Here is a 27,845-nt window from a genome sequence, read left to right as displayed (position 1 = left end):
TGACATACGGTACAATTTTAATGATGTGAATATTTTCTAGAAATAAAAATTCCAGACACAGCATATTCATTTTTTAACTATGTATTTGATTACCCTTTCTTCAGTCAAAACAATGTATACAATCATAGATGATTCACAAATAATCACAATCATTTAGAAAACATTATGTGATAAAATTTCCAATTGGAGCCTGTACTCCGTCGATTCTTGCACCCAACAACACAACAAGATGACATTTAATAACAATAATAATAATTTAAGCTCCTTATTTTGTAGCCGAATCTGTGCTGGTTTGTATTGGCCACCTCCAGTTTTCCCTTTGTTTTGCCACCAGCTAGCGCTGTGACGTAACTGTGACGTCGGCTCGACATTGGTCTATTGTCGATCAGTAGAAAGAAAGAAGACAAGAAGAGGCAGAGAGAGTCTAAGTCTCTCAATCTCTTTATAGTATATGGGTATTAGGCTAGCAGACAGTTCTTGTTTCCAGTTCTTCACCTCTGACAGCAAAACAGGAAGAAGATCTTGCAATTTTCATTGTCTTAAAAGGGACTCTAGCCCTTTGGTAAGATACAGAAAAATAAAATGGAGAGATAGGAGAATAATACATTAGTACATTTTTTGATACACATACATAGTGTTATTATACCAAAGCAAAAGCTACAGAAAATTACTGCTTCACAACATCGTCCTGTGACGGTAAAAACCTTGAAATGGAGACATTTCTCATCTTTTACTTATGAAGACCAACATCCATTAAAACCACACTATAATAAGATTAAATAACAAAAGCAAGCATTCTAATGGTGTGCTCACACCAAAAGTGAAGCGTATATTCATATCGCATTACTTGCTCTAGATTACTTGCGAGGATGTTTCTTGTTTTCGCATCACTCGCGCAAATAAAAACATTATGGTTAGAAGTGTCTTCACGCACATTATCATCATCATCATCATCATCATCTTCATCAACATTTCTTTCTGCCATATTTTCCGTTATCAACCATGTTGGAGATGATTACTCTTGCTGCCCTGTACCTGTTGTGGAACTCCGACACGCCGAGGTGTCTGGGTTCACAGCACCATCCAGAGTCGCACACACACAACACACACAATTTAACCTCTACCCCAGGAACTGCACCTCGATGACAGCCGTTTCCAGCGCTACTTGAGGATGACTTGTCATAAGCTGTTAACTGATTGGCTTGTGCGACAACTCGTGTGAACTTTACGCTTGAGTTGAAAAATTTCGCCCAATTCGCGTCTTTGCATTGACTTTGTATGTAATCTTGCGCAAAAATAATTAAATTCACGTGAACACGTCAAAAACATGAAAAATAGGTAATATGGTAAATGATCAAATGGTCAAATGATTATGATTAAATTGAATAATGAGATGAAAAAATTATTAAATGAATAACAAAAACTCTATTATACTCCACACTACTCTACTAAACTCTACACTGTTAACCTCTTGAAAATGCAAACATAACAAACCTTTTTAAAACCAAAAATAACAGAACATGAATCACTAAAAAAATCTAACCCATGGTAATATAAACCCATAGTATTTCAACATTTACTCCTAGAGTCTGAAGTCTGCCGTAACTCATTGAAAGTTCAGCTTAATCCATTTATCTTAACTAGGGTTTTCTGAGTAACAAAGGCATAGAACACAAATAGTACAGATTACTAGATTTGCAATTAAAATCAACAAATTGTTGTGCATTAAGTGAAATAAAAAGGGTTAGTTATGAAAACTGTTGGGTTAGACCTGAGCTATAGTTCAACTCTATTCAAATCTACTCCTGTAGAACTTCAACTCTAATCAAACACCTTCATGACGGTCTTTAGGATCAGTTAATGAGCGGCAGACCTGTGTAAGTGCAGGATTACGACTAAACTCTGGAGGACAGGAGCAGATCTGAAGAGCCCTGATTGAGTGGATAGAGAGAAAGAGAAATACAGAAAACCCCTTCACACATAGATTATCTGGCTCATCAGTTTAAAACTGTTTCACAAGACGATACATGACCATTTATTTTCCGCATCATATAGTTGTTTAAGCCTCGCTTTGAGCTTCCGAACCTGCTGATCTTTTCTCTCACTGAAATCATTCAATTCTTCTTCTTGTTTTCTGGCTTCATCTTCATGTTTCTTCTTCATCTTCTCTATTTCCTCTTTATGTTTCTGTTTCATTTCATCACACTCTTTTTCTTTTGTTTCTATTATTTCTCTCTCCTCTCTTTCTCTTCTCCTGATCTCTTCTTCTTGCTCTCGTTTCAGATCTTCCATCATTTTCCCCCATCTCTTTCTCTTCTCCTCTCTTCTCTCTTTGTCTTCTTGTTTTCTCCTCTTCCACTCCTCTTTTCTCTCTCGCTCCAGCTGCTCATAATCTCTTTCCGTTTCATTTCTCTCTTCTTCATATTCTTTGCCTTTTCCTTCTCTCTCTCTTATCTGTTTCTGTTTCTCCTCCTCTATCATCTGTTCTTCTTCTTCTCTCTCGGCTTCAAATCTCGTTCTAATATTCTGCAGTTCTTCCTGTTTTTCTCTCAGCTGTTCCTCATGTTTCTCTTTTATCTCTCTTTCCTCTTCCGCTCGTTCTTTCATCTGTTGTTTCTTCTCTTCCTCCCATTCTCTCTGCTGTCGTTTCATATCCTCTTGAATCTCTTCATCTTCAGTCTCTTTTATTTTTCTCATCCATTCTTCTCTCTCTTCCTCTTCTTGTTCCTTCTTCATTTGTTCCTCTAAATCTCTCTTTTTTATCTCCTCTTCCTGTTTTCTTCTTAACTCTGTCATGATGTGTTCCTGCTCAGTTTTCAGCTTTTCTTGAGCTTGTTTATATTCTTCTTCTCTCTTCCTATCTTCCTCTTCTCTTTCTTTTTGCTGTTTTTCACACTGTAATCTCTGATTTTCATTCTCTCTCCTCATCTCTTCTATTGTTTGATCATATTCAGCTCTTCGCTGTTCTTCCTCTTCTGATCGTTCCCGATCCTCCTTCTCCTCTCGTTTCTTCTTGTCTGATTTTTCTTTCTCCTCAAACTCTCTCCTCAGTGTTTCCTCTAGTCCTCTGAACTTGTTCTCCAGACTCTCTCTCTCCTCATCTATCTTTAGTTTCTTCTCCTCCAGTCTCTTTCTCATGTTTTTGACTTCCGTCTCATATTTGGCTTCTAATTCTTTAACTTGAGCCTGATTTTCTTTTTTATTCTCTTCTAGAATGTTCATTCTCTTTTCAATGGAGATCGCTGCCTCCTCAAACATCTCATTAGTGAAGTATCGGCCATCATTAGATTTCTTCACCTCTTCTATCATGTTTATCAGCTCAGTAACTTGTGTCCAATCTTGTGTTTCTGTGTTGTTAAAAGCCAGGAATCTGTTTCCACATTCTCTGATCAGTTTCTTGAGTTCATCATTTCCACTTTTCTCTACATATTGTTTTATTGTTTGCTCTTTCAGTTCATCTCCTTTAGTGAAGAGAACAATACTGAAATCTGCTGCTTTTGGGCCAAATATCTTCTTTATCACGTCTAAAGTGTCTTGCTTCTCTTGAGTGATTTCTCCCAAACTCAACACAATGATGAACACATGAGGTCCAGGTGCGGACAGTGAAATACACTTCATAATTTCTTCAACCATTTGTTCATATGTTTGTGAGGTGTTAAAGAGTCCTGGAGTATCAACAACAGCTACAGCTTTACCATCAACTTTACCAACTCCCTTCTGACAAGTAGTGGTCACTGGATCTAAACTGGCTTTACTGTGAAACTCGTTGTTTCCGAGGATTGTGTTTCCTGTGGCGCTCTTTCCATTTCCTGTCCTCCCAAACAGCAAGATTCTCAAACATCCAGGATCTGAGGGTGAATCTTCATCATCTGAAAATGACAATAGAGTTTAGAGATTAATAACAGTTTATTCAATTTGGGACCCTGAGCAAACTATTTACAACAGTCCATCCCAGTGGTCCCCCCCCCCCCCCCCCCCCCCCCCCATAATATTATTATAATTATTAATAAATAAATTTGATCAAAAGCAACAACAAAATATCAAAAGAATAAACAATGCAGATTTATTTTCACAGTCATGTTTATAATTCTGACCTTGAGGGTGTGTGTCTGTATTATGTGTTTCCTCTCTTCTTTGTCTTTCCTGTTGTTTCTGTTTATTCCATTCCTCTCGTTCTCTCTTCATTTCCTCTCGCATCTTCCTCTCTTGATCCTCTATGTCTTTAATATCTCTTCTATATTGTTCTTCTCTTTTTATATATTCCTCTTCTGTTCTCTTTCTCTCTTTATCACGATTCTGTCTTTCTTTCTCCATCTTCATCTTCACTCTCTTCATCTCTTCTTCATGTATGAACTGAAGATCTTCTCTCTCTCTCTGTCTTCTTTCTCCCTCTCTTTTAAGTTTCTCATAATATTCATCCCATGTTTCCTTGTCTATTTTTCTCCTTCTCTCATCCTCCTCTTCTCTTCTCTTTCTTTCTTTATCTTGATTCTGTCTTTCTTCCTCTATCTTCATCTTCAATCTCTCTTTCTCTTGATTATATTCCTCCCTCATTTCCTGTTCTTTCTTTCTCCTTCTCTCATCCTCTTCGTCTCTTCTTTGTCTTTCCTGTTGTTTCTGTTTATCCCATTCCTCTCGTTCTCTCTTCATCTCCTCTCGCATCTTTCTCTCTTCATCCTCTCTTTCTTTAATGTCTCTTTTATACTGTTCTTCTCTCTTTCTAAACTCCTCTTCTCTTGTCTTCCTCTCTTTGTAATGATTCTGTATTTCTTCCTCCATCATCATCTTCATCCTCTTCTTCTCTTCTTTGTGTTTTTTCATCAGTTCTTCTTTCTCTCTGTTCAGTTGCTCCACTCTTTCTATCTGAATCTTCATCTGTTTTTCTTGTATTCCTCTTTCCATCTCTCTGAACATCTTACATGAGTAGTAACTCTCTCCGTTTACTTTCACCATGTGGTCTATCTTCTGCAGTAGATCAGACACCTGTGTTCGGTTTCCAGTCTGATTATTATTGAACACATGGAATCTGTTTCCACACTCTTCAATGAGGTTTCTGATCACAGATCCAGGTTTTTCAAGCCACTGTTCAATGGTTTTGCTCTTCAGATCATCTCCTCTGGTGAAGAGCACCATTGTGTACATTAAAGAGTTTTCACCGAATGTCTCTTGAATGATCTTAACTGATTTTTCCTCTTCTTGAGTGAATCGTCCCACTGGTATCAGTAGGAGAAGCACATGTGGTCCAGGCAGGATCATGGAGATGCAGTTCTTGATTTCTCTCTGGATCTCCTCATTAGTAAGTTCAGTATCAAACAGTCCTGGAGTGTCTATCACAGTAACGTGTCGGCCGTTGATTTCAGCTTTCTCTTTCTGACACTCTTTAGTAATTGATTCATGAGATGTGTCCGATATAAATGCTTCTCTTCCTAAGATGGTGTTTCCAGTTGAACTCTTCCCAACTCCAGTTTTTCCCAGCAGCACAATCCTCAGATCATCTTCTCTTTCTCTGGAATCTAAAGATAGATCAAATAAAAATTAAAAACAGTATATTGAATTTTAAGTGAAGATTGTTCATCATCCAGGTCATCAGAGAATATTGTGTATAATTTATACTGAAGGATCATGTGCCAATCATATTATTTTATTGAACTCAGCATGTAATTTTTCTCACAAATCTTTGTAAACCTTTGCAGCCATGATTAATCCCTGCAGATTTTCTGATCATTACCTTTTGACTGAAACCACGTCTCTAATGAATGGATTCTCCTCTTCATTTCTTCAAATGTCTGCAGTTTTTCCATCTGTACATCCAACAATGTCTCTGTGGAGAAACAAACACCATTATTTGCCTCCACCATCTGCTGTAGTTCCTCCATTAACATGGACACTTGTGTGTCGGGGCCAATGAAATGATGTCGTCCTCCAAATCTCTCAATGACAGACTGTGTTTCTTCATTTAGTTCTGCTGTCCTGTCCTTTGAATTCTGGTATATGAGGATCATGGTGTGTTTGTTGATTCTTGAGCTGAATATCTTCTGGATCTTCTCCATTTCTGCTCGGTCTTCATTATTAAGTGGAGCATCAGGAATGATGAGGATGAACACATGAACTCCAGGATCACAGAGAGACACACAGCGGAGCGTCTGACGCATCACTTCCTCCTCTGAGATCTGAGTGTTGAACAGAGCTGGAAGCTCCACCAGAGACACCAGACGTCCATGAAGCTCCACGTCTCTCCTCACACACCCTGTGCTGAGCGCTGATCTTCTGGCTCCCTGGTTCAGGATCAGGTTTGATATGAAGGATTTTAATCCGTCACTCCCACACAGAACCAGATTCAGCTTCACACCCTCTGGATCTGTCAAAGGAATAAACTAGGTTAACAATGTGGTTTTAACTGTTTTAAAAACCTTTCATGTCTTAGCTGAATTGATTTTAGTCCTGTGGAAACACTGAAGATAAAGCTCTAACCTCTCCCATGTGATCGTTATGAAATCAAGTAAAACCAGGTAAAATGGTAGTGGCTTCAACAGGGAGTTTAGCAATATTCATTTGAGATTTTCTACTTAAATGGTGTCATCAGTCGGTCTGTGTTCTGTCATGAGCCGCTTGCGCTGATTACTGCAACTAAATCTACGATCAAAGTGCAGGCTGATGTCGTGTTCATGGCCAGCATTTACCCGCTATATCTCTATAGTTACCATAAACTTTAAAAAAGCAATCATCATTCCTAATGCCGAAACCTGACAGCCAATCCGAGTCAGAGTAGGACAGAATTGTTTTCAAAGTCTTTTACACCGCGAGTCTGACGACTGGACACACTGCCGAACAAAGAACCGCACGTCGGAAAGCAAGCCTGAGGTAAGTTAGCTTACAATGTTAACTGTCCTGTCAGATACAGACAGCGATGTTGCCAGTGTCATTATTCTGACATAGAAGAGGGTGGGATGATATCGCGCGCGGGCGCCGTGAGTGCTGAGTAGGGATGGCGAAAACTACAAATTTTCTTGACCGACCACCGAGCCTCATTAACCGGTTGAAACCGGTTAACTGATTAGTTTAAAATATGCTACTACACTATTTGAAATAACAGCCATTTCGAGCCGCTCCTGCAATTTCTCTGCCGCTCTGCCTCCCGCTCACACACACACACACACACACACACACTGCCCCGGCACCGCTCTTCAACTCACGTCACTTTTTTAAAATCCCCTACAGCGTGAAACACGAGTCCTGCAAACGCGGCGCCGAGGAGCTTGTATGTAATCGGAGGACAAATGGCTCCTTAGTTTCGAAATGGTTTGGGTACAAGGTGATCGCGTTGAAAAATAAAGCCGTTTGTCTAGCGTTAGAAGCTCATTTGAAACATTGCCGCGGCTCATTAAGAAAATGACAGCTCCGAAGAGACGCCGCTTTAGTTTGAGGTAGTGCTAACGACAATAATAAAGAAAGATGATGATAGCACTGTATCACACAAGTTGCAACTTACATCTTGTCATTCTTTTTGGTGAAATGGTCCCACACACTACTTTTCTTTGCACACTTCATCCTGTCGTCTGCCCTGGCTCTAACCTCGAGTGTTTTAGCCTGTAGCCTTTACTTTTCGCAAACCTTGTGAGCACGCGAACCCAAACACTGTGACCTCGCGCCAAATGTTTTTATTGGTTTATTAAGTACAAACAGGCGAGTTATGAAAAATTGAGTGTGAGGGATTTGTTCAATTCACACAAAAAGATATTGGAATGAGATGCTAACTGTAGTAGCGTTAAGTCCACTGTCTATAATAGCCTAATTTAGAGATCACTTCTTTTTTTTTTTAACCGACTACCGACAGCTTTGATCGGTTAACGTTGATACGGTCAACCATCGGTCGAACGGTCATCGATTAACATCCCTAGTGCTGAGCGAGCAGAAACAAGTGAGTTGTCGTCGAAAAAGATGGATCACACAAAAAAGCTGTTGGGGGCTAAAAATAGAAAAAGAAAGAGGGGAAATGAGATGGCATGTCAATTGATGCGACAGCAGCTAAATAAGTGGATGGTGAAAGGCTACAAGTAGGATTTTGTTTTGTGTGACATCCAGGCATGTAGGCTAATGCCATCGGGACTACCGGGAGATTCCCGGTGGGCCGACGTGCTTTTTGGGCCGATACATCTCATACTTTTTTGTTTTGTTTTTTGTCTTAATGGCCCATTAAACTCGTACATCGGCGGCCTATTCGTTTTGCTTTGCTTAATTGCTGGGTTAGTGCGTAATTAGTGTGTAATGCATTGGTCAAAAAAAAAGTCAGCGTTAGTTGTTTTTTTTTCTGACACCCCATGAAACACGTAGATCAGCGGCCCACATTGGTTCTTTTCTTGATTGACACTGGGCTAGCCCAATCACATCTTTAATGTGAAGTATAGAAATATACTCTTTCAAGTATAGAAATTAGTACAAAACTAATTATGAAAGTTTCCTTTATTTTTCAGTGCATTTGTTTTACAATATATGGCTATTACTATCATGGGATTAATATTATAACTATTATTATGTAGTAGTAATGTAGACAGACACTGTAACTAAAAGAGTTTTGAATTTTTATTTGTTTAATTTGCACCAGATTGATGAATTTAACATTAAAAAGCACAACATTTTCTTACGGGGGAGCATACCCCCAAACCCCCCTAGAGGGACAGAGGTCCACCCACCACAGTGATCCAAAAATCCTGTGAGAAAAACTGGTATTGCTATGCCAATGCAGCTTACTGCTTTTTTTTTGGGGGGGGGGGGGGGGGGGGGGGGGGGGGGGGATTCATCACTGTGGAGTATAGTTCAATTCTATTAATAAGTGAAAATGTTGTACTTATTTCATCTGTTAAATCTCACTCGTTCCTACTCAGTCATTAAATTATTTTTTTTTTGGGGGGGGGGGGGGGTCTCTACTTTATCTCTACTCTCTACTATCCGTCAGTCAGGTCACGCACGTCTGCCATGCTTGTGTTTTTTTTACTTTTTACACGTGTTTGTAGTTCTGAACCGAATCCTCCAAAGCGCAGTGGGTTGTGGCTAATATTAGCCTTTATAGTGAGCACAGATCCACACTTCCAAAATCTACTGGAAACAGTAGACCATCCCGGTACTTCTGACATACTCTTTTCAACATACTATACTTTGAGACACATTCTAATCTCACAAATGATGGATAGTATGGACATTGGGATGCAGGGTTAGTGACTGTTATTCTGAAAGAGTCACTGAATTATTGGCTTAATCAAGTAATTTTAGTCTTTTTTTTTTCTCCTTGAAATTGGTAAAGGGTGTTTATCAATGTATGGAACTGTACTGTAATAACCTGTAATTACTGTATTCTCACAAGTTCAAAATGCTTTATTCAGAAAAGTAAATGAATTCACTCACCCAGTGTCTTGATCTTCTCCTGTAACTCTTTGATTTCATTATCTCTCACACTCAGTTTCTCCTCTAGTTCATCTCTGACTCTCTTCTCTGGAGCTCTCATATACATCTGAAGTGAATAGGGTTCAGTCTTCATGTTCTCTATACAATCCAGCATCTTTGAGATCTGTACAGAGTTTCTATCATCCTTTAACCCCATCACACTGTACCCACTCCCATAGAGACTCACGACGCTCTGAGATTCTGTGGATGCTATAAAATCTGCCACACTTTTGTTACCAGTGAGTTCAGCAGTGAAAAGCACCATGAAGTGCTCATTAGAGTTAAATATTCTCTTAATCTTCTCCATTTCTGCTTTGTCTTCATTAGTCAGTGACCCGACAGGAGTAACGAGGATGAACACATGAACTCCAGGATCACAGAGGGACACACAGTTGAGAGTCTCCCGCATCACTTCCTCCTCTGAGAGCCGAGTGAGAGCTGGAAGCTCTATTACAGTAATCTGCCGTCCATGAATCTTCTCCTCTTTCTTCACACACACTTTACTCATCTCTTTCTGAGGTTTACACGTTACCCCTCGAAATATTTTAGACACTGAGTTCTTGAGTGTTGCATTATATCCACACAGGACAATGTTCAGCTTTGCTTTTCCAGAAGTAGTCACTGAAACAATATTTAGACACAGACTCAGTTTAGCTTTGTACCTGTTGTATGCTTCATTAAACAACAACAAAAATATAATATTATATATAATATTACATTGTATCGGAATAGTTCACCTAAAACTGACAATTCTGTCATCATATACCCACATGGTGTAACAAACCCGATTCACCTTTTTTTTTTTTTTTTTATACAAAAGGGGCTTTTTAGCAGAATGTCAAGGCTGCCTTTTCACAATACAAAAGTGGAATGGTGTTGTCGAATGTTTCTGCATGCGTGATATTCCCAGTGTGTCAAGCCTAGCTCTGCCATGTTCAGCTCAGCCGTGCTGTGCCTGTATTTTCCCCCTACGGTGTAAACAGGGCCAGCGCCAAGGGGGGGCATTGGCTGGCCATGCTCCACCAAACAAGTTACTGTGCCACCCCTCCCCTCCCTCCTGGGAAAGTGAAAGTGCAAATCGATCATGCATTTGAAAGCGTTTACAAATGCTTGAGATTAGGGTTGGATACCGGAACCGGTTCCGACGTAAACGGTAGTAACCAGACCGAATAAGAACGAAACTTTCGGTGCCTGATTTAGGTTCCTGACGTTTTTTTTACCACACCCTATAAAACATCTCGCGGCACGAATGATCCAATAATAAAACATCTCCAGTAAACCAGCAGAGCATTCATTTAGTTCGTTTGTTAAATAAGAGACGATCTAGCGCTGAAATGTGTTTTTTTAAATCAAGTGATCAAAGTGCTCGTTGCCGCTGCGATCAGTAGCGCGGATACAGTGTTTTCTCGTGACTTGCGCACACCGGTCTTCACTCGGACGCGATACGTTCAATACGTTGCGGAGATCGATCTATTTATGAGGCGCCGTCTATATGATTATGTGCGCGGAGAGTTTGTGTGTGTGTGTGCTCGCGTCTCAGATGAGTATTTGCGTGGAGAGTTTGTGTGAGTGTGTGTGTGTGTGTGCTCGCGTCTCAGATGAGTATGTGCGCGGAGAGTTCCGCGCGTCTAGTGTGTGTAGAGTTTGCGTGTGTGTGCGTGAGCGACTTTAGAAGTTGTGCATTTCATATGTATTAGTTTGAGCATTCAGCAGTATACATGTATGTGTGACTATACGTGTATGCAAGGGTTTCATATGTGCGTGAATGAAGTTTGATTTAAGCCCTAGATGGCGCCTCATATCTATTCGTTCTGGTGAAATCTCAAAATATAATGGACACAAAGTGTCCCTGCTTGATATACAACCACTGATGAGCATCATCGGTTTAAAAAATAAAATAAAATAAAAAAAAACTACAAATGCGGATTAGAACCCAAAACCTCTGACACGCTTGACTAAAGTTCAAGTTCAGCTCCCAGTGTTCCTCTTCGGGTAAGTCTAGTATTTTAATGCCAACTGCAAATCTTGCATATCAAGTATGAAGTATATCAATATCAAGTATATTTATATGAGGCTATACTGTGTGTGTTAAATATTTCTGCTCAGGGTCTGATATTTGTTCTGTAAAAGTCATAATATGAGAAGACAAAATTTTGATCTTAACTCAAGTGTTTTATGCTACATCAGTAGCCTTTTAAAGGGCACAATTTTTCATTTAATCAGAAAATCTTTTTCAGAAAAATCACACAAACACACACACACACACACACACACACACACACACACACACACACACACACACACAGGTATTATTTTTTTGATAAAGTGTGTGCAGTTTAGTTTTCTTAAGTACCGTTTCAAGAACCGTTTAAGCACCGGAACCGTTTGAAAAATACCGAGTAGGCACTGGTATCGGATAAAACCCAACCAATACCCAACCCTACTTGAGATACACACACCCTGATGTATGTTTCCTGGCGTCGGCTCTGGGTGTATAGTAGTTTTTGTTCATTTTCTTGTTTTGTTTGACATTTAATAAAAGCCCTACTCATCCATCAACACTGACACAATGATGTTTAATGTGGTGTGCTTCTGGCAACATACAAACAAAGAACAAACAGTGACAGTCTAACAACAGTAACAATATTACTCAAACTTTGTCTGAAAAATCGATTTAAGTCTTTATGTCAATGTCTGATACTCTATTCAAAAATATAATTTATTTTTATTTACAAAATTTTTAGAAGCTTTTAAACCTAAACAAATCAGATTAGATTTTTTCCCTGTCCTTACCTGTCCCACAACACTGTAACTTACAACTCTTTTCCTGTCAGCATTTACTAAAAAAGTTTCCAGCACCAGCATTTTTGACCATTTTCATAAATATTTCATGGCCCCCATAATTTATTATTTATGAATATCTGAATATGCAACATAGCAAAATAAAGACAGGGCCTCTGCTTTTAAACAATGCAAAACAAAAAAGTTTTATTCTAGCTTCATTCATTAATATGTGGGTACATTTCATAAAAAAGCAACATTTTGAACAAAAAGCTGAGAATATCATGTTTTGTCAAAAAATACAAACATGCATTAGCAATGCTTCTATCACGTGTTTCTGCTTCTTCACCAGTTTTTTGATCTGGAGATTCTGTACTCTTTCAGAAGATGTGTAATAGTGACACCTACCGAATAACAGTACAGTAAAAATACGGAAGGTGTAGAATGGCGGGTAAAAATTTAAAGGACAAAAAATTTTTTTTCATGAGCATATTACTTGCTTAAAAGATTTATTCTGAAAAAAAAGAAGACTAACAAACCTCCTCCATCACCTCCTCTTTTTGTGATCTGATTGAGTTTTCCACCCCCTTTGTGATCAGACTTCACTGGAACTCCATCCACTGATGATCCATCATCTTCATCCTCATACATGTTACAGACGAGAAATTCTTCATGTTCTTCCTGGAGTATCTTCTCTATCCTTCTGATCATCTCAGAGCGCCATCCTGGGTTTCTTGCATCAAACTGAAGATGTCTTCCTCCACACTCCTTTATTAAATTATGGACAGTGTTAGTCATTACAATAGAAGTCAATTTGGATGTGAGAGACTCTCCATCAGTAGTCAGCACTATGGTGTGTTTAATGGCCTTCTCACTGAAGAGTTTCAGCACAGTTATCACTCTGTTTCTGTCCTCCTCACTGAAGTCCTTAAACTGCAGGACGAGTAAGATCACAGGAGGTCCTGGAGCAGACTGAGACACACACTCTCTCACTCCCTGTGTGATCTGATACTGTGTGAGCTGTGGCTGGAGCAGGGGAGCAGTGTTGATGACTGAGATGTGTCTCTTCTCCACCTTTCCACTGATTTTCACACTGTGCTGCTGTGCATAAGATGAAGGAGATTCACTGTGAAACACTGCTGTTCCCAGTATGATGTTTCCCACTCGGCTGTTTTCTGATACATTCTTTCCTAGCAGAATAATCCTCAGATCACTCCCTGAAAAAGAGCACAGACACACACACATTGGGTTTCAATGTTTAATGTACTTTCTAAAGTTATAATGATTTTATACTGTACAAACTGTGTATTCTAGCCCCTAACCCGGCACTCGGGAACCTAAGAGCCACACCTCACACTTTTATAGAAATCATGTGGCTTGCCAGGTCTTAGTTTAGTTCAGTTTATTCATCCCGTAGAAAATTTGGTTTGCACAGGTGCCACACATCACATTAACACGGTCTCACACATAAACATCCAAAACAAAGAAATTAAAAGAACATAAATAAAAGCCTAGTAAAAAAAAAAAAATATGATAAAAGAAATTGGAGGGGTCGATGGGGGATCCAATTACCATCAATTCAAGTATCAACATATTACCCGTGGTTACAGACGATTTATCATGGATATAGAAGTTGGTATGAATGAGTTCTTAAACCTCCTTGTACTCCCCCAAGTTTCCCTGTCTATGGCCTGATGGGAGGACAAACTCTTTGTGTAATGGATGTGATTAATGTCTTGAAGCAATGTCTGTTGAACTCCAATCACCTTGGAAGCAATCTTAATTAGCTAAAGTCATTCTGTTTCTACCAGTTAATAGAAGTTAATACAATCAAACCATACAATGACACGGTAAGAAATTACTGATTAAAAAAAAACCTCAGATAAAATGGTTTCATTAACAATTTTTTTTTAAATAATTAATTTCTGCAGTCACTGCTTTCCTGGTGCTCGTGTTCTCGATGTCGCTGCTCAGATTCCCGAGATCCTGATTTGTGACGAGTGCGTCAGAGATGTCGTGCTGCACGCGGGAGTGAACGAAATCAGGCTGCGGCAGACGGAGGTTCTTAAGAGGGACTTCAGGAGCCTGATCCAGACGGCACACAGCACATCACCGCGTCGAGGATCATCGTATCCGGACCGCTTCCCACGTTCCGACAAGGACATGAAAGGTTCAGTAGATTATTTGCTCTAAATGAATAGTGTAATATCATGGTGTAATGAACAGAAACTGCTCTTCGTAAATAATTGAAGTCTTTTCTGGGAGCGACCTAGGCTTTTCCGTGTTGATGGCCTGCACCCCAGCAGAATCAGAGCGGATCTTCTGTCAGACTCAGACAACATCTCCAAGACACTATTGAAGGGTTGAACAGTTTGACCAGAAGTAAAATACTAGCATACAGCAGCAGAGATGTGTGTTAAGATACAGCATCAGCAAGCCTTTTATGTAAGGTTACTGCGATTAAGCATAGTGGACATGAGAAAATGTTCATGAGAAAACATAGCCATTTAACTGGCGCTATTACTTTATTTACAAACTTCCAACAACAATTTTCATGGCTAATGTTTCAGTTACTCGTGCATGTTTGGGCTCAGTCAGCTGAAAACTCATAGTCATACTCCATTATTCATCCGTTGTCCAAATGACTCCACATTTACAAATAGGAATATAGAGGGTTTGACCTTGATGATTATCAAACGATGCTAAATCATCATGCTATTTGCTCAGGTGGTTGTGGGGGGTTTCTTTTCTCATCTCTATTAGTCTGAAACGTGTTACCATTCGTTGATGGTAAGTCATTAGGGACACCCTTAAAAAAAAAAACTAGTTCACATAGGGATACACCGTGAGATTCTTTGCGCGTCTTATATGCACCTCATGGCAGCCTACATGTCTAACGACTAGATCTGCTTGGGGGAATACTGCGTATGCAGATCTAGTCCGCCAAGACCAAGCATACACCCCATTTCTCATACTCAAAACTAAAGGGCCAGGCACACATAGCTAGCATACACGCGTTCCTATGGCTCTTCAGAGAAGCAGCAGTACATGTTTTGGCGTTAGATCTGCTGGGGGTGGGGGATTTTCTGACGTACAGTACACTTGGCTTGTATTGTTTTGTCAAATACTTTGTCACCTGCTCTTTTGGGGGGTAATTCATGTTCGCTATATTGTACAGCAGCAGCATGTCTGACTTGCTCACAGCAGCGTGTCGTGTATGTATTGGCAGTATCAAGTCCCGTACTTGCTCGGTCGCAGCAGCAGCGTAGCAGATCTATTCTGACAGGACCAAACATACAACATTGTCATACCCATAACCATCCCAATAACTCTGAGAGTTGTAATAACTCAAAAAAAAGATAGATATACTGTATACATTTTCATTATATAATCAAGTTATTAATTGATTATCATTATTTTTAAATGACGACTTTTTCATTCGTTTGAATGACTATTTGACTAGAGAATAAGATTGTCTGCACCTCTCACTGAGAGAAAGAACATGTTATCTGTATGTTTTGGCGAACTGTCCTATTTAAAGCAGAGTGTAACGCAGTTCGTTGTTTGGCGAACATTTAAAGACTTCCTCACGGACGACTGCTGTCACATCAAATAAAACATAAACATCAAATAAAATCCAGGCCTGGCCTTTCTCGATCTCCACTGTCATCGCTCCTCCTTTTATGCTTCCGCTCCTCCGTGAGAGATACAAGACCAGTGCGTCTCACAGGTGTCGCCCATTAGCAATCACGCCACCGGCCTCGCTCCCGACTTTTCTTAGGACCAGATACCCCATTCGCCGCCAACCCAGGCAGGCTCGTCTACACACGGAACAAGGCTGATGAGCTGTCCACACTCGTGAGGTCGGATTTAGACTACAGGCAAACAAGTTTGTTCTGTTTTACGGAAACTTGGCTTTCTGAGGACGTTGATTTTGATATGGATGGCTTTAACATCATACGCTTTGACAGGGATGTACGGAAAACACGGAAGTCGATTGGGGGCGGGCTCTGTATAGCTGTCCACAACAAGTGGGCAACCAACTTCACTGTGAGAGAGACTGAGTGTTGCAAGCACTTCGAAATAATGACTGTGTCTTTCCGATCGCACTATTTACCCCGAGAATTCTCCCAGATCACTGTGATTTTAGCATATGTACCAGGACCGGATTTCACACTTGCTGCTGAACATATAACAGACAGTTACAATAGGGCTGTCAACCAATCTGGCGAACAACCATTATTTCTGCTGGGGGATTTTAACAAATGTGACGTCACCACACATTAAGGTTTGTTTTTTGAGGATTGCGGGAACGATTTTAATTTACTGACTGATGTAATAACCTCTTACATCTTATTCTGTGAGGGCGTGGTAACTCCAACTAAACAAATAACAATACATCCAAATAACAAGCAGTGGGTCACCAAGGACATGGAAATCTGTCTGGTTTTAAAAAAGAAGGCTTTTTTAGAAGGTGACACACTCCGGGTGAGGGAGCTACAGAAAGAATTTAGAAGGAAGGCTAAGATGGCAAAAATTCACTACAAGGACAAAGTAGAACAAAAATTAACCTCTGGGAATGTGAGGGTGGCATGGCAGGGGTTAAACACCATGATGGGGAGAACACCTAAACCCGCAGTGATTAACTGTCAAGATCCTGCCTCCTTTGCAGAGCAGTTAAACAACTTCTTCAGCAGGTTCGACAACTGTAGCACATCAGCCAGCTGGAATCCCCCCAGCCCCAGTCTATCCAACCAGGCTCTCATCATAGATGAGAAACTAGTGGCATCTGTCCTAAGCCAAGTGAACCCACACAAAGCCCCTGGCCCTGACAGGCTCAGAGGCAGAGTGCTTAAAGACTGCTCCACCCAGCTAAGTGGGGTTTTCACCAAGCTCTTTCAGAGCCTCCTGGATTCAAGCTGTGTTCCTCACCAGTGGAAAGAATCAACCATCATCACGATTCCTAAAAGACACATGCCAAAGACCCCAAGGATTTTAGGCCAGTTGCCCTGACATCGCTACTCTGCAAATGTATGGAAAGAGTGGTAGGTAACCACCTCTCCAGCTCTGTGACACGAAGACTGGACCCACTCCAGTTTGCTTATAAAGCTAAACGTGGAGTGGAGGATGCAACTCTAACTCTTTTGGACACTGTGACCAGACAGCTGGACTCATTACAGACTCACACAAGGATTTTATTTATGGACTTTTCCTCTGCTTTTAATTCTGTGCACATCTACACACTTCTGCAACATCTAGTCGAGCTTCAGGTCCACCCAACACTGATTTTATGAATTAAGAACTTTTCACAGGACAGACCACAACAGGTGCGTGTGAACGGCTTTAATTCTAGGAAACAGTTTTTAAATACGGGGCTCCCCCAAGGTTTTATCTCCTTTTCTTTTCTCTGTTTTCACAAACAATATATCCTGTAACAGAGATGGAATGTTTCTTTTTAAGTATGCTGATGATATGGCCTTAGTAACCCATTTGTCTGATACTAAGGCACTGTCTGTTTACCACCAGACAGTTAATAATCTGGTCACAACATTCCAAGAAATTTCCCTGGAGCTCAACATCGATAAAACCAAGGAGCTGTGCTGTCAGAATAGGGAAACCAAGAATACACAGCAAATGTTTCAACCCCTCAGCATCAATGGTCAGCCAGTTGAACAAGTCAATGTTTTTAAATACCTTGGGACAGAGATGGACACATCTCTTGTCTTTCTCACAGCACGCAGACACTGTGTATAAGAAAGCGCAGCAGCACTTACACCTGCTGAGGAAACTTAGAGATTTTAGGGTGAGCAAGGACATTTTAATTTGGGTCTACAGGTCACTCATCGAGTCCATACTCACTTTCAATATCTCAGCCTGGTATAATGCCCTCACCAATAAGCACAAATCCAAACTTGCCCGAATAATAAATCAAGCCAGTAAGATAATAGGCTCCCCTCAAACTCCCTTAACAGAACTTCACACCCGGTCAGTATTGAGGAAAGCCACTACAATCACACAGGAACCCACCCTTCCCCTTAATAAATCCTTTCAGTTATTGCCATTAGGTCGACGCTACAGAGTCCCACTTGCAAGGAAAAACATATACAAAACATATTTTATTCCCACGGTCATTACTACACTGAACAATTATTTACTGTATAGAACACATCACATTTTTGCATTTTGCACATGTCTGTACAGCTAATGTGGTTAAATTGTTTTGAGTGTATATTTATGTTTTCTTTTTGTATGTGTTTTTATGTTATCTGAGCCTGCCTTGTCAAAGACAAATTTCTGTCACTTGTGACAGACAATAAAGTTTTTCTTATCTTATCTTATCTTATCTTATCTTATCTTATCTTATCTCCCACGGCCCTCAGCCTCGTCCTGCTCGCCACAAAGAGCTTGACCAATTTCAACCTTGACAAGGCTGGAAGCTGTGAATATAATGTAGCTAATTTCTTTTTTACAGGTCCTGTATTGGTAAAGTGAACAACTGGCACCCTGGAGAGCCCCCTCCGTGCCTAAACCAAGGTCTTGGTGCCATCCGGATAATCTATATGTGGCAGGTCCAGTGAAGTTCTTCTCCCTGCATGTGGTTGGTTAGTCTGTCCTATCAGTGGGCTGCAGTAGAGTGTCACCGCCCCTTTCTTCCGGTGTCATCATTTAGTCGCCATTCAGTATGTTGAGTGATGTTGGCTGGGTTGTCAGTGGCATACTGTAGCTAATGTTAGCTTATTTTCAGAGCGGCACGGTGGATGAAGTCCTGTGGCTGGCATTTGGTCGAGGTTGCGCCTCTTCTGGTAGGTGAAAGTCATCTGTGATCGTGTCTTTGTCTAAGCATCCACTCTTATTGTAGCGGCAGCCTTGTTTGTGTATAGTCAAAGGTGTGGGTGAGACTGATTCAAGCACGGCCAGATTAAATTTGCTTTCTTTTTGTGTTTGTTTTTGAGGTTTAAATTATCCTTTTCTCTAGTATAAATAGTGTGTTTGTTAGACTATAAATATTTGTTAATGTGAGTTTTTGTTTTGTTGCTATTGTATTACATTTCATCCTAGGGCTGAACGATTAATAGCACTTTGCATGAAATCGCACTTAAATCGAGATGGCTTATCTCGATTTTAAAATCGCAAAGGCTGCGATTTTTAGTTTATGTGCAGCTTGGCATTGATGTACGGCTCTGTAAACGCTGCGTATATGTGTGTATATGTGTGTCCATGGGTGGTGGATAGGGAAAAGTTCTCTGATTGGCTAGTAAATGACAGTACAGATGGATAATGTTTAAAGCCAGGCTCAAAATGAATAAACAATCTCTAAAACAGCTCAACTTTGATTGAAACATTTACAAAAAGGCCTAAAACTAGGGATAAAGAAACAAAGCCTCTTAAATCTTGTAGATTTTTTCTGATTGTTTCTGGGAAATGATTTAAAACATCAGTAGTGTTGAAAACAGTGCCTGTTGTGGCAGGTAAAACTGACAGCAGCCATAAACCCGAGAGCGCAGCTCCGCTGTTTTATCCATTAAGCACAAATGAAAGCCTGACAACGCTGATTGTGTTTAGTTTTCTGATAATATAATTCACATACTGTGTACTGCATAAGTGATGCAATAATTAAATGCAACATCAATAATTATAATAATACTAATTATAATAATACCAACAGAGTTGTTTGAGGTAAGTAGGCTAGCTGGTGTTCTCATTATTTTATGGTTTTTATATGGCATTATATATGATAATGTAAGATAGGTTATAGCCTATTTAAACAAAAAGTTAGGAAATGGACCTGAATTTCCATAAACCTGTAGAGTAGGTTAGTGGTCTGGATTCAACATTCCGACACGCAAAGTAAAGCATTCACGTGACTGGAAAGAAATCGAGGATTTATCTTCGTTGTTCATCTGAAAACACAAAGCCGCTCAGTGACTGGGGTAACTTAAAAAAAAATCTGTGTGTAGCCTGAGATAAACTCCTCCAGGCGCCTCTGATAGGTTCTTAGTTTTATGAAGTAAAAAGTCTTGACCAGGGCCGGCTCTAGCCCTTTGGTTGCCCTATAGGCAAGATTGAGATTTCTGTAATTCAACTTAAAAGGTGAAACTGATATATTAGACTCATTACATGCTCTCAGTCATTAGTGAGATATTTAAATTCAAGCCTTTATTTGTTATAATTTTGATGATTATGGCTTACAGCTTATGAAAACCCCAAATTCAAAATCACAGAAAATTAGAATTGATATGAATTGGTATGTCATAAGCTGTAAGCCATAATAATAACAAACAAAGGCTTGAAATATCTTAATTTGCATGTAATGAGTCTATATAATATATTAGTTTCACCTTATAAGTTGAATTACTGAGATAAATGAACTTTTGCACGATATTCTAATTTTTCGAGGTTCACTTGTCACTCCAACACTTCAACAAGCAAAATATGACTTGAAGAATCAACTGTAATAAATTGTTTACACAAATTCTACAAAGAATGTTCAAGGATATTTACCAAATTGGATTCATTTAAGCAAATTATGACCATTAAACTGGTTTAACTATACCATCTACAAACAAATGTGCTATTATGGATAATGAATCATTATCCATACAAAATTAAAAGATTTTACCACTACAAAATTAAAAGATTTAAGTTATTTTAGTTCTATCACTATCTCAAATAATAAAAGATGACTCTTGCTTTACTCAGTCTACGTGAAGACTCTAACGTCACTCTTGGCACATCAATCTATTAATAAAATTACATTAACTAGTCATAGTAGTATTTAGTATTTAGTTACAGTATTTACTGTTTTTCACGAGTGTCTATGGTCATAATTATAAACATCCTAATGTTATGATACACTCACATAAACCTGCACAATGCCATTAAATATATATATATATATATATATATATATAGATAGATAGATAGATAGATAGATAGATTATTTACTGATAATTGCTGCAGTAATAGCTTCTGCTCTCTGCCCCGCTTAAAATCATTGGCAACGTGAATTTGTTTGGAACTATAGATAGCTACACGAATCACGTGACCGCGCGGCGGCAGGATCACAGTAGGCTTGTTCGACTTGAACCGGCGCTGCACACTGCACAGACCAATTGGTGAATGACATTAAAATACCGCTAGAGCGATAAGAGAGTAGACGGCTCAGTATGCTTTTCAATCGCTCTCGCGATTTCGCTCTATACTTTGATGTCATAAAACATCATGATCGGTCTGTGCAGCGCCGGTTCAAGCCGAACAAGCCTAGTGTGTCGCAACCTCTTATATACTGTCTAGTGTCTATGGCCGCAACTCTCATATTTAACGGCTCTGGTTCGCGCTTAGTAGATACCGCCAAGGCAAGTTCAAAACAAAGCGCGCGCGCTGTACTGTGATTGGTGGCTCGTTTGACCAGTTAAGTTTTTATCCACTCATAAATAAAAAGGAACGACTGATTTTGAAAATGTAGTAGAGTAAAAAGTAAGATATTTGACCTTGAAATGTAGTGGAGTTAAAGTAAAAGTCTTCCCAAATTTAAATACTTCATTAAAGTACAGATACGCAAAAAAGCTACTTAAAGGTGGTATCAGTGATTTCAGGCCCAAAAATATATATATTTTTTTCCTAACGATCCGCTAGCTGCCCGCTCCATTAACATGCCGTCAAAAAAACGCGTCTCTGTAGGCAGCCCTGGCTCTGAGATCTGCACACAAAAACAAATGGTTTAGCCAAACAATCAAAACCAAAACAAATAGTGTTCCAACCAATCACCGACAGGGGGTGGGTGTTGTGAGGTTTTGTGCTCGTGCACAGCTGCACGCAAAGTCAGAGCTGAAGAAAAAGCTGGCTCAAAACCTCACAACACCCTCCCCCTGTCGGTGATTGGTTGGAACACTATTTGTTTTGGTTTTGATTGTTTGGCTAAACCATTTGTTTTTGTGTGCAGATCTCAGAGCCTAGGCTGTCTTAAAAGTCTTAAAAAGGTCTTAAATGTTATGTTCCTAAATTAAGGCCTTAAAAAGTCTTAAATTCCGTTGTCCAAGTCTTAATTTTTTAAACCAAGGTCTTAAATTTCATTATACTAGCCTATTTATTCAAAGTCAACCAGACTGCAATGCAAGGTGAAATGGGGGAAACAACAACAACAACGTGAAAATTCAACAGGGTTTAGCGTAACGTCAGAGAACGTCTAATTTCTAGTATGCACAAACAATAGTTTGGGTTTTCGCGCCGGTGGCAATGGATCAACATTCTAATCAATCAGTCGAGAGGAGAGACATCGGGAAGTGTCGTTCGGTTCGGTGTACGCATTTTCAAACCGAACGGTTCGTTGGACCATTTTTCATTATTTCAAATGTAGGCGCGTTGCGCGTGACAAGCGCACTCATAAAAACCACAACATTGTCCAACATCAAATGTGCAAATGTAATGTAAGCGGACCGAAACTGAACTACTCATTATTGTGTGGTTAACGGACCGTTTTCTGTTTGGACCAGTGCAGCGCGAGCCGATCGTGATCAAGAGACACTGTTACTACACAGCGCTAATAAGAGATCCAGTAAAGAAAGCATTTGAATTCCCCACAGAAGTAATAACATCACTGTGAGATTTAGTGAGAAACATTCACATTTCTCCGTTATTAACGGATCAAACAGCGCGTGGAAACCAGGAAGAAACATTGTGCCATGAATGGACTATCCAGTGTCCACAGATCAGCAACATTCACCATGGATTTACTGTAGTAACACTCACTGTAACCATGGAAGTTTGGCAGGAATAGTAGGCTATAATGCTTTCAAGTAACATTACGTTGGTTTTATTTTGACATTATTAATACAATTGCTGCCCTCAAATGTTAATCTGAACTAAAAATAGACCTTTTTTTATAACTACTACAATATTTGCATTTCATACATTTCATTTTTTCCAAGGAGCTGTTTTGTTTTACATGCTCCTAAGAAGAGTCTAGTATAGCTCCATCATTGCTCAAAGTAAAAAAAAAAAAAATCATACTTTATTATGTTAGTTTTAATAAAAAAAATAAAAAAATTCTCTGGCATTTCTTTCTTGTTGCTGTATCGAAAACATACCGAACCGTGACACAAGTGTATCGTATTGAACCGAACTGTGAATTTTGTGAACCGTTACACCCCTATCTATATCTCTCTTACCTATCTGTCTGTCTCTGGAAGCAATGGGTGAAGCAATTTGAATGCTGAGAAACTTTACTAAGACGATTTGAAAAGTTAGTTTATCTGTTTATTGTTATGAATATTTGATATTTACCAAAAACATCACTTTGCAGTGTATTGTTGAATGAGTTTTTTTATAATAAATGTATTTTTAATTAAAACATTTGTTAGGAATAGTCATTATTGGGATTTGATCTGGTGTTTTACGACTGCATAATGGGTGCGATGTAGGTCTTAATTTTCATTAAAGTGGTCTTAAAAAGGTCTTAAAAAAAGTCTTAAATTTGGGGTGATCAAACCTGGGGAAACCCAGAACTAGATTAAAAAGTTTGTTGAGACAAACTTTAAGTTGGCTTGAGAAAGCCAGATCAGAAAGTTTGAATTAGTTTTAAAATCTTAAAGTTTGAAGGTTTTCAGTTTAAAGCAGGCACGACACCAGGATTCCAGTTTTGGATGGGCCAGACCAATTGTGGGTGGGCCTTAAATTAAAAACGTTATCCAATCACTGTTTAACCTAATAAAAATTACTGACTAATGTACTGTTATATTATCTGTGTGTATACATAATATAGATTTTAATAGCTTGATGCTCTTTAAATATTTTGTTGCATTGTTTATATTACATAAACGCTCATTATCCTATAGGGTATATAGCCTAAGTAATTAAATTAATATAAAGGGGTGATTTGTCCACGAATGGCTTAAATGAACAACTTCTAGTCGACTAGAAAAAACCTTAGTCGGAGGCAGCCCTTATTCCACATATTTTCGAACCAGGCTCAGGCCATTATGGGTTGGGAATAAGCGAGCGGAGCGGAATATTCAGAGATGCGCTCTCCACTCACGAGCTCTGATCGGAACAAACCCGAACCACTGTCTGCTGAACTTGCGCAGAAACATCACAATAGACATAGCCAGCTTTTTAAAATTGTTTTTAAAACTAAACATTTAGACTATTTTAGCACAAATTATGAGCTTATTGCCGATTTTTTTTATAATTCTTGACAAAATTAGAATATATTAAAAGTTTTTTTTGGTTTTTTTTTAAGACAAGTTTTGGGTGGCCCTGTTGAAAAGTGGGTGGGCCTAGGCTGTGCCTGGCTTAAAGTAGTTTGAAATGTAAAGTAGTTTAAAGTTTAATGAAAGTGAAAGACATGAAGGCCAAGTATAGTAACCCATTCCTCACGTAGGCTAATAATCTAGAATACTGTCTAACACTTGATGGCTGCTCTGTTAAGTCTTCGTCGTCGGTTAGGAACCTGGGTGTGTGTGTGTGTTTGTGTGTGTGTGTGCTCTTTGATACCAATCTTTCATTTGAAAGTCACGTGTCTAGTATCTGTAAAACTGCATTTTTCCATCTTAAAAATATATCTAAATGACGTCATATGCTCTCATAGACAAATGCGGAACAATTAGTTCATGCGTTCATGACCTCAAGGCTAGATTACTGTAGTGCTCTACTGGGTGGTTGCCCTGCACGCTTAACCCTCTGGGGTCTGACGTGTTTTCTGGCCCTGGAGGTGTTCTGACATTTGTGCTTATTTCTGTTACTTAAGTCTGATTACACTGTATTCAGCACAAACTCTGCTACAATAATATGTATGGAAGTAAAATAATGGCAAATGAAAAAAATATGCATTGCATTAACCATGCTTGCATTTTAATGCATTGTATTTTTAGGGCTTGTATTTTTATGGGCTGAAATTCAACATGGTTGAATATTTAAGCTGTGAATATTTCAATTCAAAACATTTCAAACACATTTTCATTAATACAAATTCAATAATCCATATTCACCTTTCATATTTCACTTCCAAAAGTCAAACTGTTTAAAAATACAACCTATAATATTCAACAGGCAATTTTCGGTCCATTTTATTTCGTTTTGCAAATTCGCTTCCACAAATTCAGTGGTTCAAATTCTACAGTAAATTCAACATTGATGCAATGCCTATTTTTTTTTTCAAGTAGTGCAACTCAACAGGCTTTTTGTTTCAAAAACATTTGACATTATTTTACTTCCATATGGCTGTCTCACACACAGGGACTTACATATGTCACACATGTACAGCCTTGCAAACAAACACTCACTCGCACACAAACACACACACACCCCTTCTGCTCGCTAAGGTACACACACACTCACATACACACACACACACATCATAATTGGAATGGGGAAACATTTTGGAAGGGGAAAAAAGTTTTTTTTTCCTTTTGTGTTCCACAGAGGACTAAAAATCACAGATTTTGAAGGATATAAAAATAAAAGGCAGATGTACGAAAGTCTTAAGATAGGATTTGATGCATTAATTGTTCTTGCATTTCAATATACTGAATTTTCAGAGCTCGCATTTGTGTGTGTGTGTGTGTGGGGGGGGGGGGGGGGGGTTGTATTTAAGATGTGAAAATTTCAAAAGAAAATATTTCACACATGATTTCATTAAAATAAAACATATTGACCTTCCAAAGTTAATTTCTAAAATATTCAGTTTGTCTAAATATACCACCTATGATATTCAACTGTCAAATTTCGGTCCATTTTATTTCGCTTTATAAACTCACTTCCACAAATTCAGTGGTTCAAATTTGGATGAATATTTGACTTAGCACATCTAAGGAATAGCAGCAATTCTAAACACCATCTGCTGTTAGTAACCTCACCAACAGGTGGTGCAAAATGTTGTTGATGAAGACCAAGGCAACAGGCAGAGAGAATCATTCACAAAAATGGATTTGCTGTAATTACCAAGCAGTTATGATTATAAGGGTCTGTATACCACAACTTGGTAAATTGGGTATCATCTAGAATGATTTATGTGCTGTTTGGATGTTTTTTGTTCAGCAAAAGAAAAAGGTTTTTTGAACAACATGATAGTGAATAAACAATGACATAACTTTCATTTTTGGGTGAATTTTAACTAATACAACACTGATTCATAAAATAAATTTTATACATTTTTCAAGTTGACACATCCTAATATCACTGTGAGTGATTTAATGTACTTACTGTTCGGATGATCAGATTCTGGACTACTACTACCTGCTGCTGCTATAGGGAAAACACACACACACACACACACACACACACACACACAGAGAGAGAGAGAGAGAGAGAGAGTTTAGCCACTATGAATTAATTAAATCAGAAATCTTTGAAAGATATCAACATTTATTTAACCATAGCAAAAGTACATTTCTTAAGTTAATTTTTCATTTCTGTTTTGTGTGTTTATTTAAAATGAGACAAATATTATATCTGTTATTTATCAGTTCTTTAATGCTGATCTAACCAGCAGAAATGCTCGCCGAGTTTAAATCCCAGTTGTGCAGGAGAAACTGAGAAAAACGTTCACAATATGTATATATATATATATATATATATATATATATATATATATATATATATATAAACACATATATATATATATATATATATATATATATATATATATATTAAAATAAAAATGCAAAATTATAATAATGCTGGGGTAGATATTTGATATGTATTGAAATGTTTTATATGTATAAAAATGTATGTGAGATGTAGCCTTTTATGTGGGTTATTAGTTTCTTCCTGGTGTTCAATGCTACTTTTAAACATAAATATAAGAGTGCGGAGAAATATCATTTAATAAACTAAACAAATTAAACCATTGCATACTGTTGGCTAATATTTCATATTTACTCCAGAAATCATTGAGTAAACATTGCTGTATATAAATTTTTTTGTAATTTGATTCTTACCTGAACTCGATGCCATTTCAACACCAACACCTTCAAATCAAAATCGAAAACAAAACACTGAAAAACAAGACTCGCCTGTGCCGCCCACAGAGATCCGGAAAAGTGATTTACAAGAAATCAAAACCAGCTAGACCAGCTCAAGCTGAGTTTTGGAACATGCAGTAGCTGGTTAGAGCCTGGGTTGATTTTCACTTTTGGGATTGAAGCTTGTTTGGTGGTGCTGGTTTGTATAGCAGCTGTAAGTTACTGCCATATACTTCTGATAATTTGTGATAAAATAGCACATAAAGAATAAAGCACACAGACAAACACATACAGAGGATATTAAATTTATTTATGAATATCACTGAAACACCTTCATTAAAACATATATTTGTGTTTCTCAAGTATAATATAAATTGACTGATTTTAACTGGCAGCAGTAACAAATAACATTTACGTATAAATACAAAGTTCTGGCATGAAACTCTAGATCAGGGGTGCCCGATCCTGCTCCTTCCGATCCACTGTCCTGCACAGTTCATCTCCAACCCTAATCAAACACACCTGCCTTTAATTTTCATGTGATACTGAAGACGTTAATTGGTTACTTCAGGTGTGTTTGATTAGGGTTGGAAATGAACTGTGCAGGACAGTCGATCGGCAGGATTGGGCACCCCTGATCTAGATGGTGCAGGCTAATAGGTCATT

The 27,845-nt window shown here is 38.7% G+C and overlaps 1 protein-coding gene across 1 annotated transcript; it reads right to left on the bottom strand.

Moving 5' to 3' along the window:
- Nucleotides 1-81: 81 nt before the first annotated feature.
- On the bottom strand, nt 82-27,192 carry LOC307170049 (uncharacterized protein). Its single transcript, XM_079891044.1, has 7 exons — nt 27,156-27,192; nt 26,419-26,460; nt 12,759-13,436; nt 9,400-10,059; nt 5,729-6,358; nt 4,095-5,513; nt 82-3,869 (listed from the first exon to the last, which is right to left on the bottom strand). Exons 1-7 carry the CDS (start codon nt 27,169-27,171, stop codon nt 2,014-2,016), a joined length of 5,301 nt encoding a protein of 1,766 aa, XP_079747170.1. The 5' UTR covers nt 27,172-27,192; the 3' UTR covers nt 82-2,013.
- Between the last annotated feature and the right edge of the window lie 653 nt (nt 27,193-27,845).

The sequence above is a fragment of the Squalius cephalus genome (genome assembly GCF_949319135.1).
Source record: "Squalius cephalus genome assembly, chromosome: 13".
Classification (NCBI taxonomy): Eukaryota; Metazoa; Chordata; class Actinopteri; order Cypriniformes; family Leuciscidae; genus Squalius; species Squalius cephalus.
The sequence above is the reverse complement of the archived record's forward strand: the minus strand, read 5'-3'. Positions and strand labels throughout refer to the sequence as shown.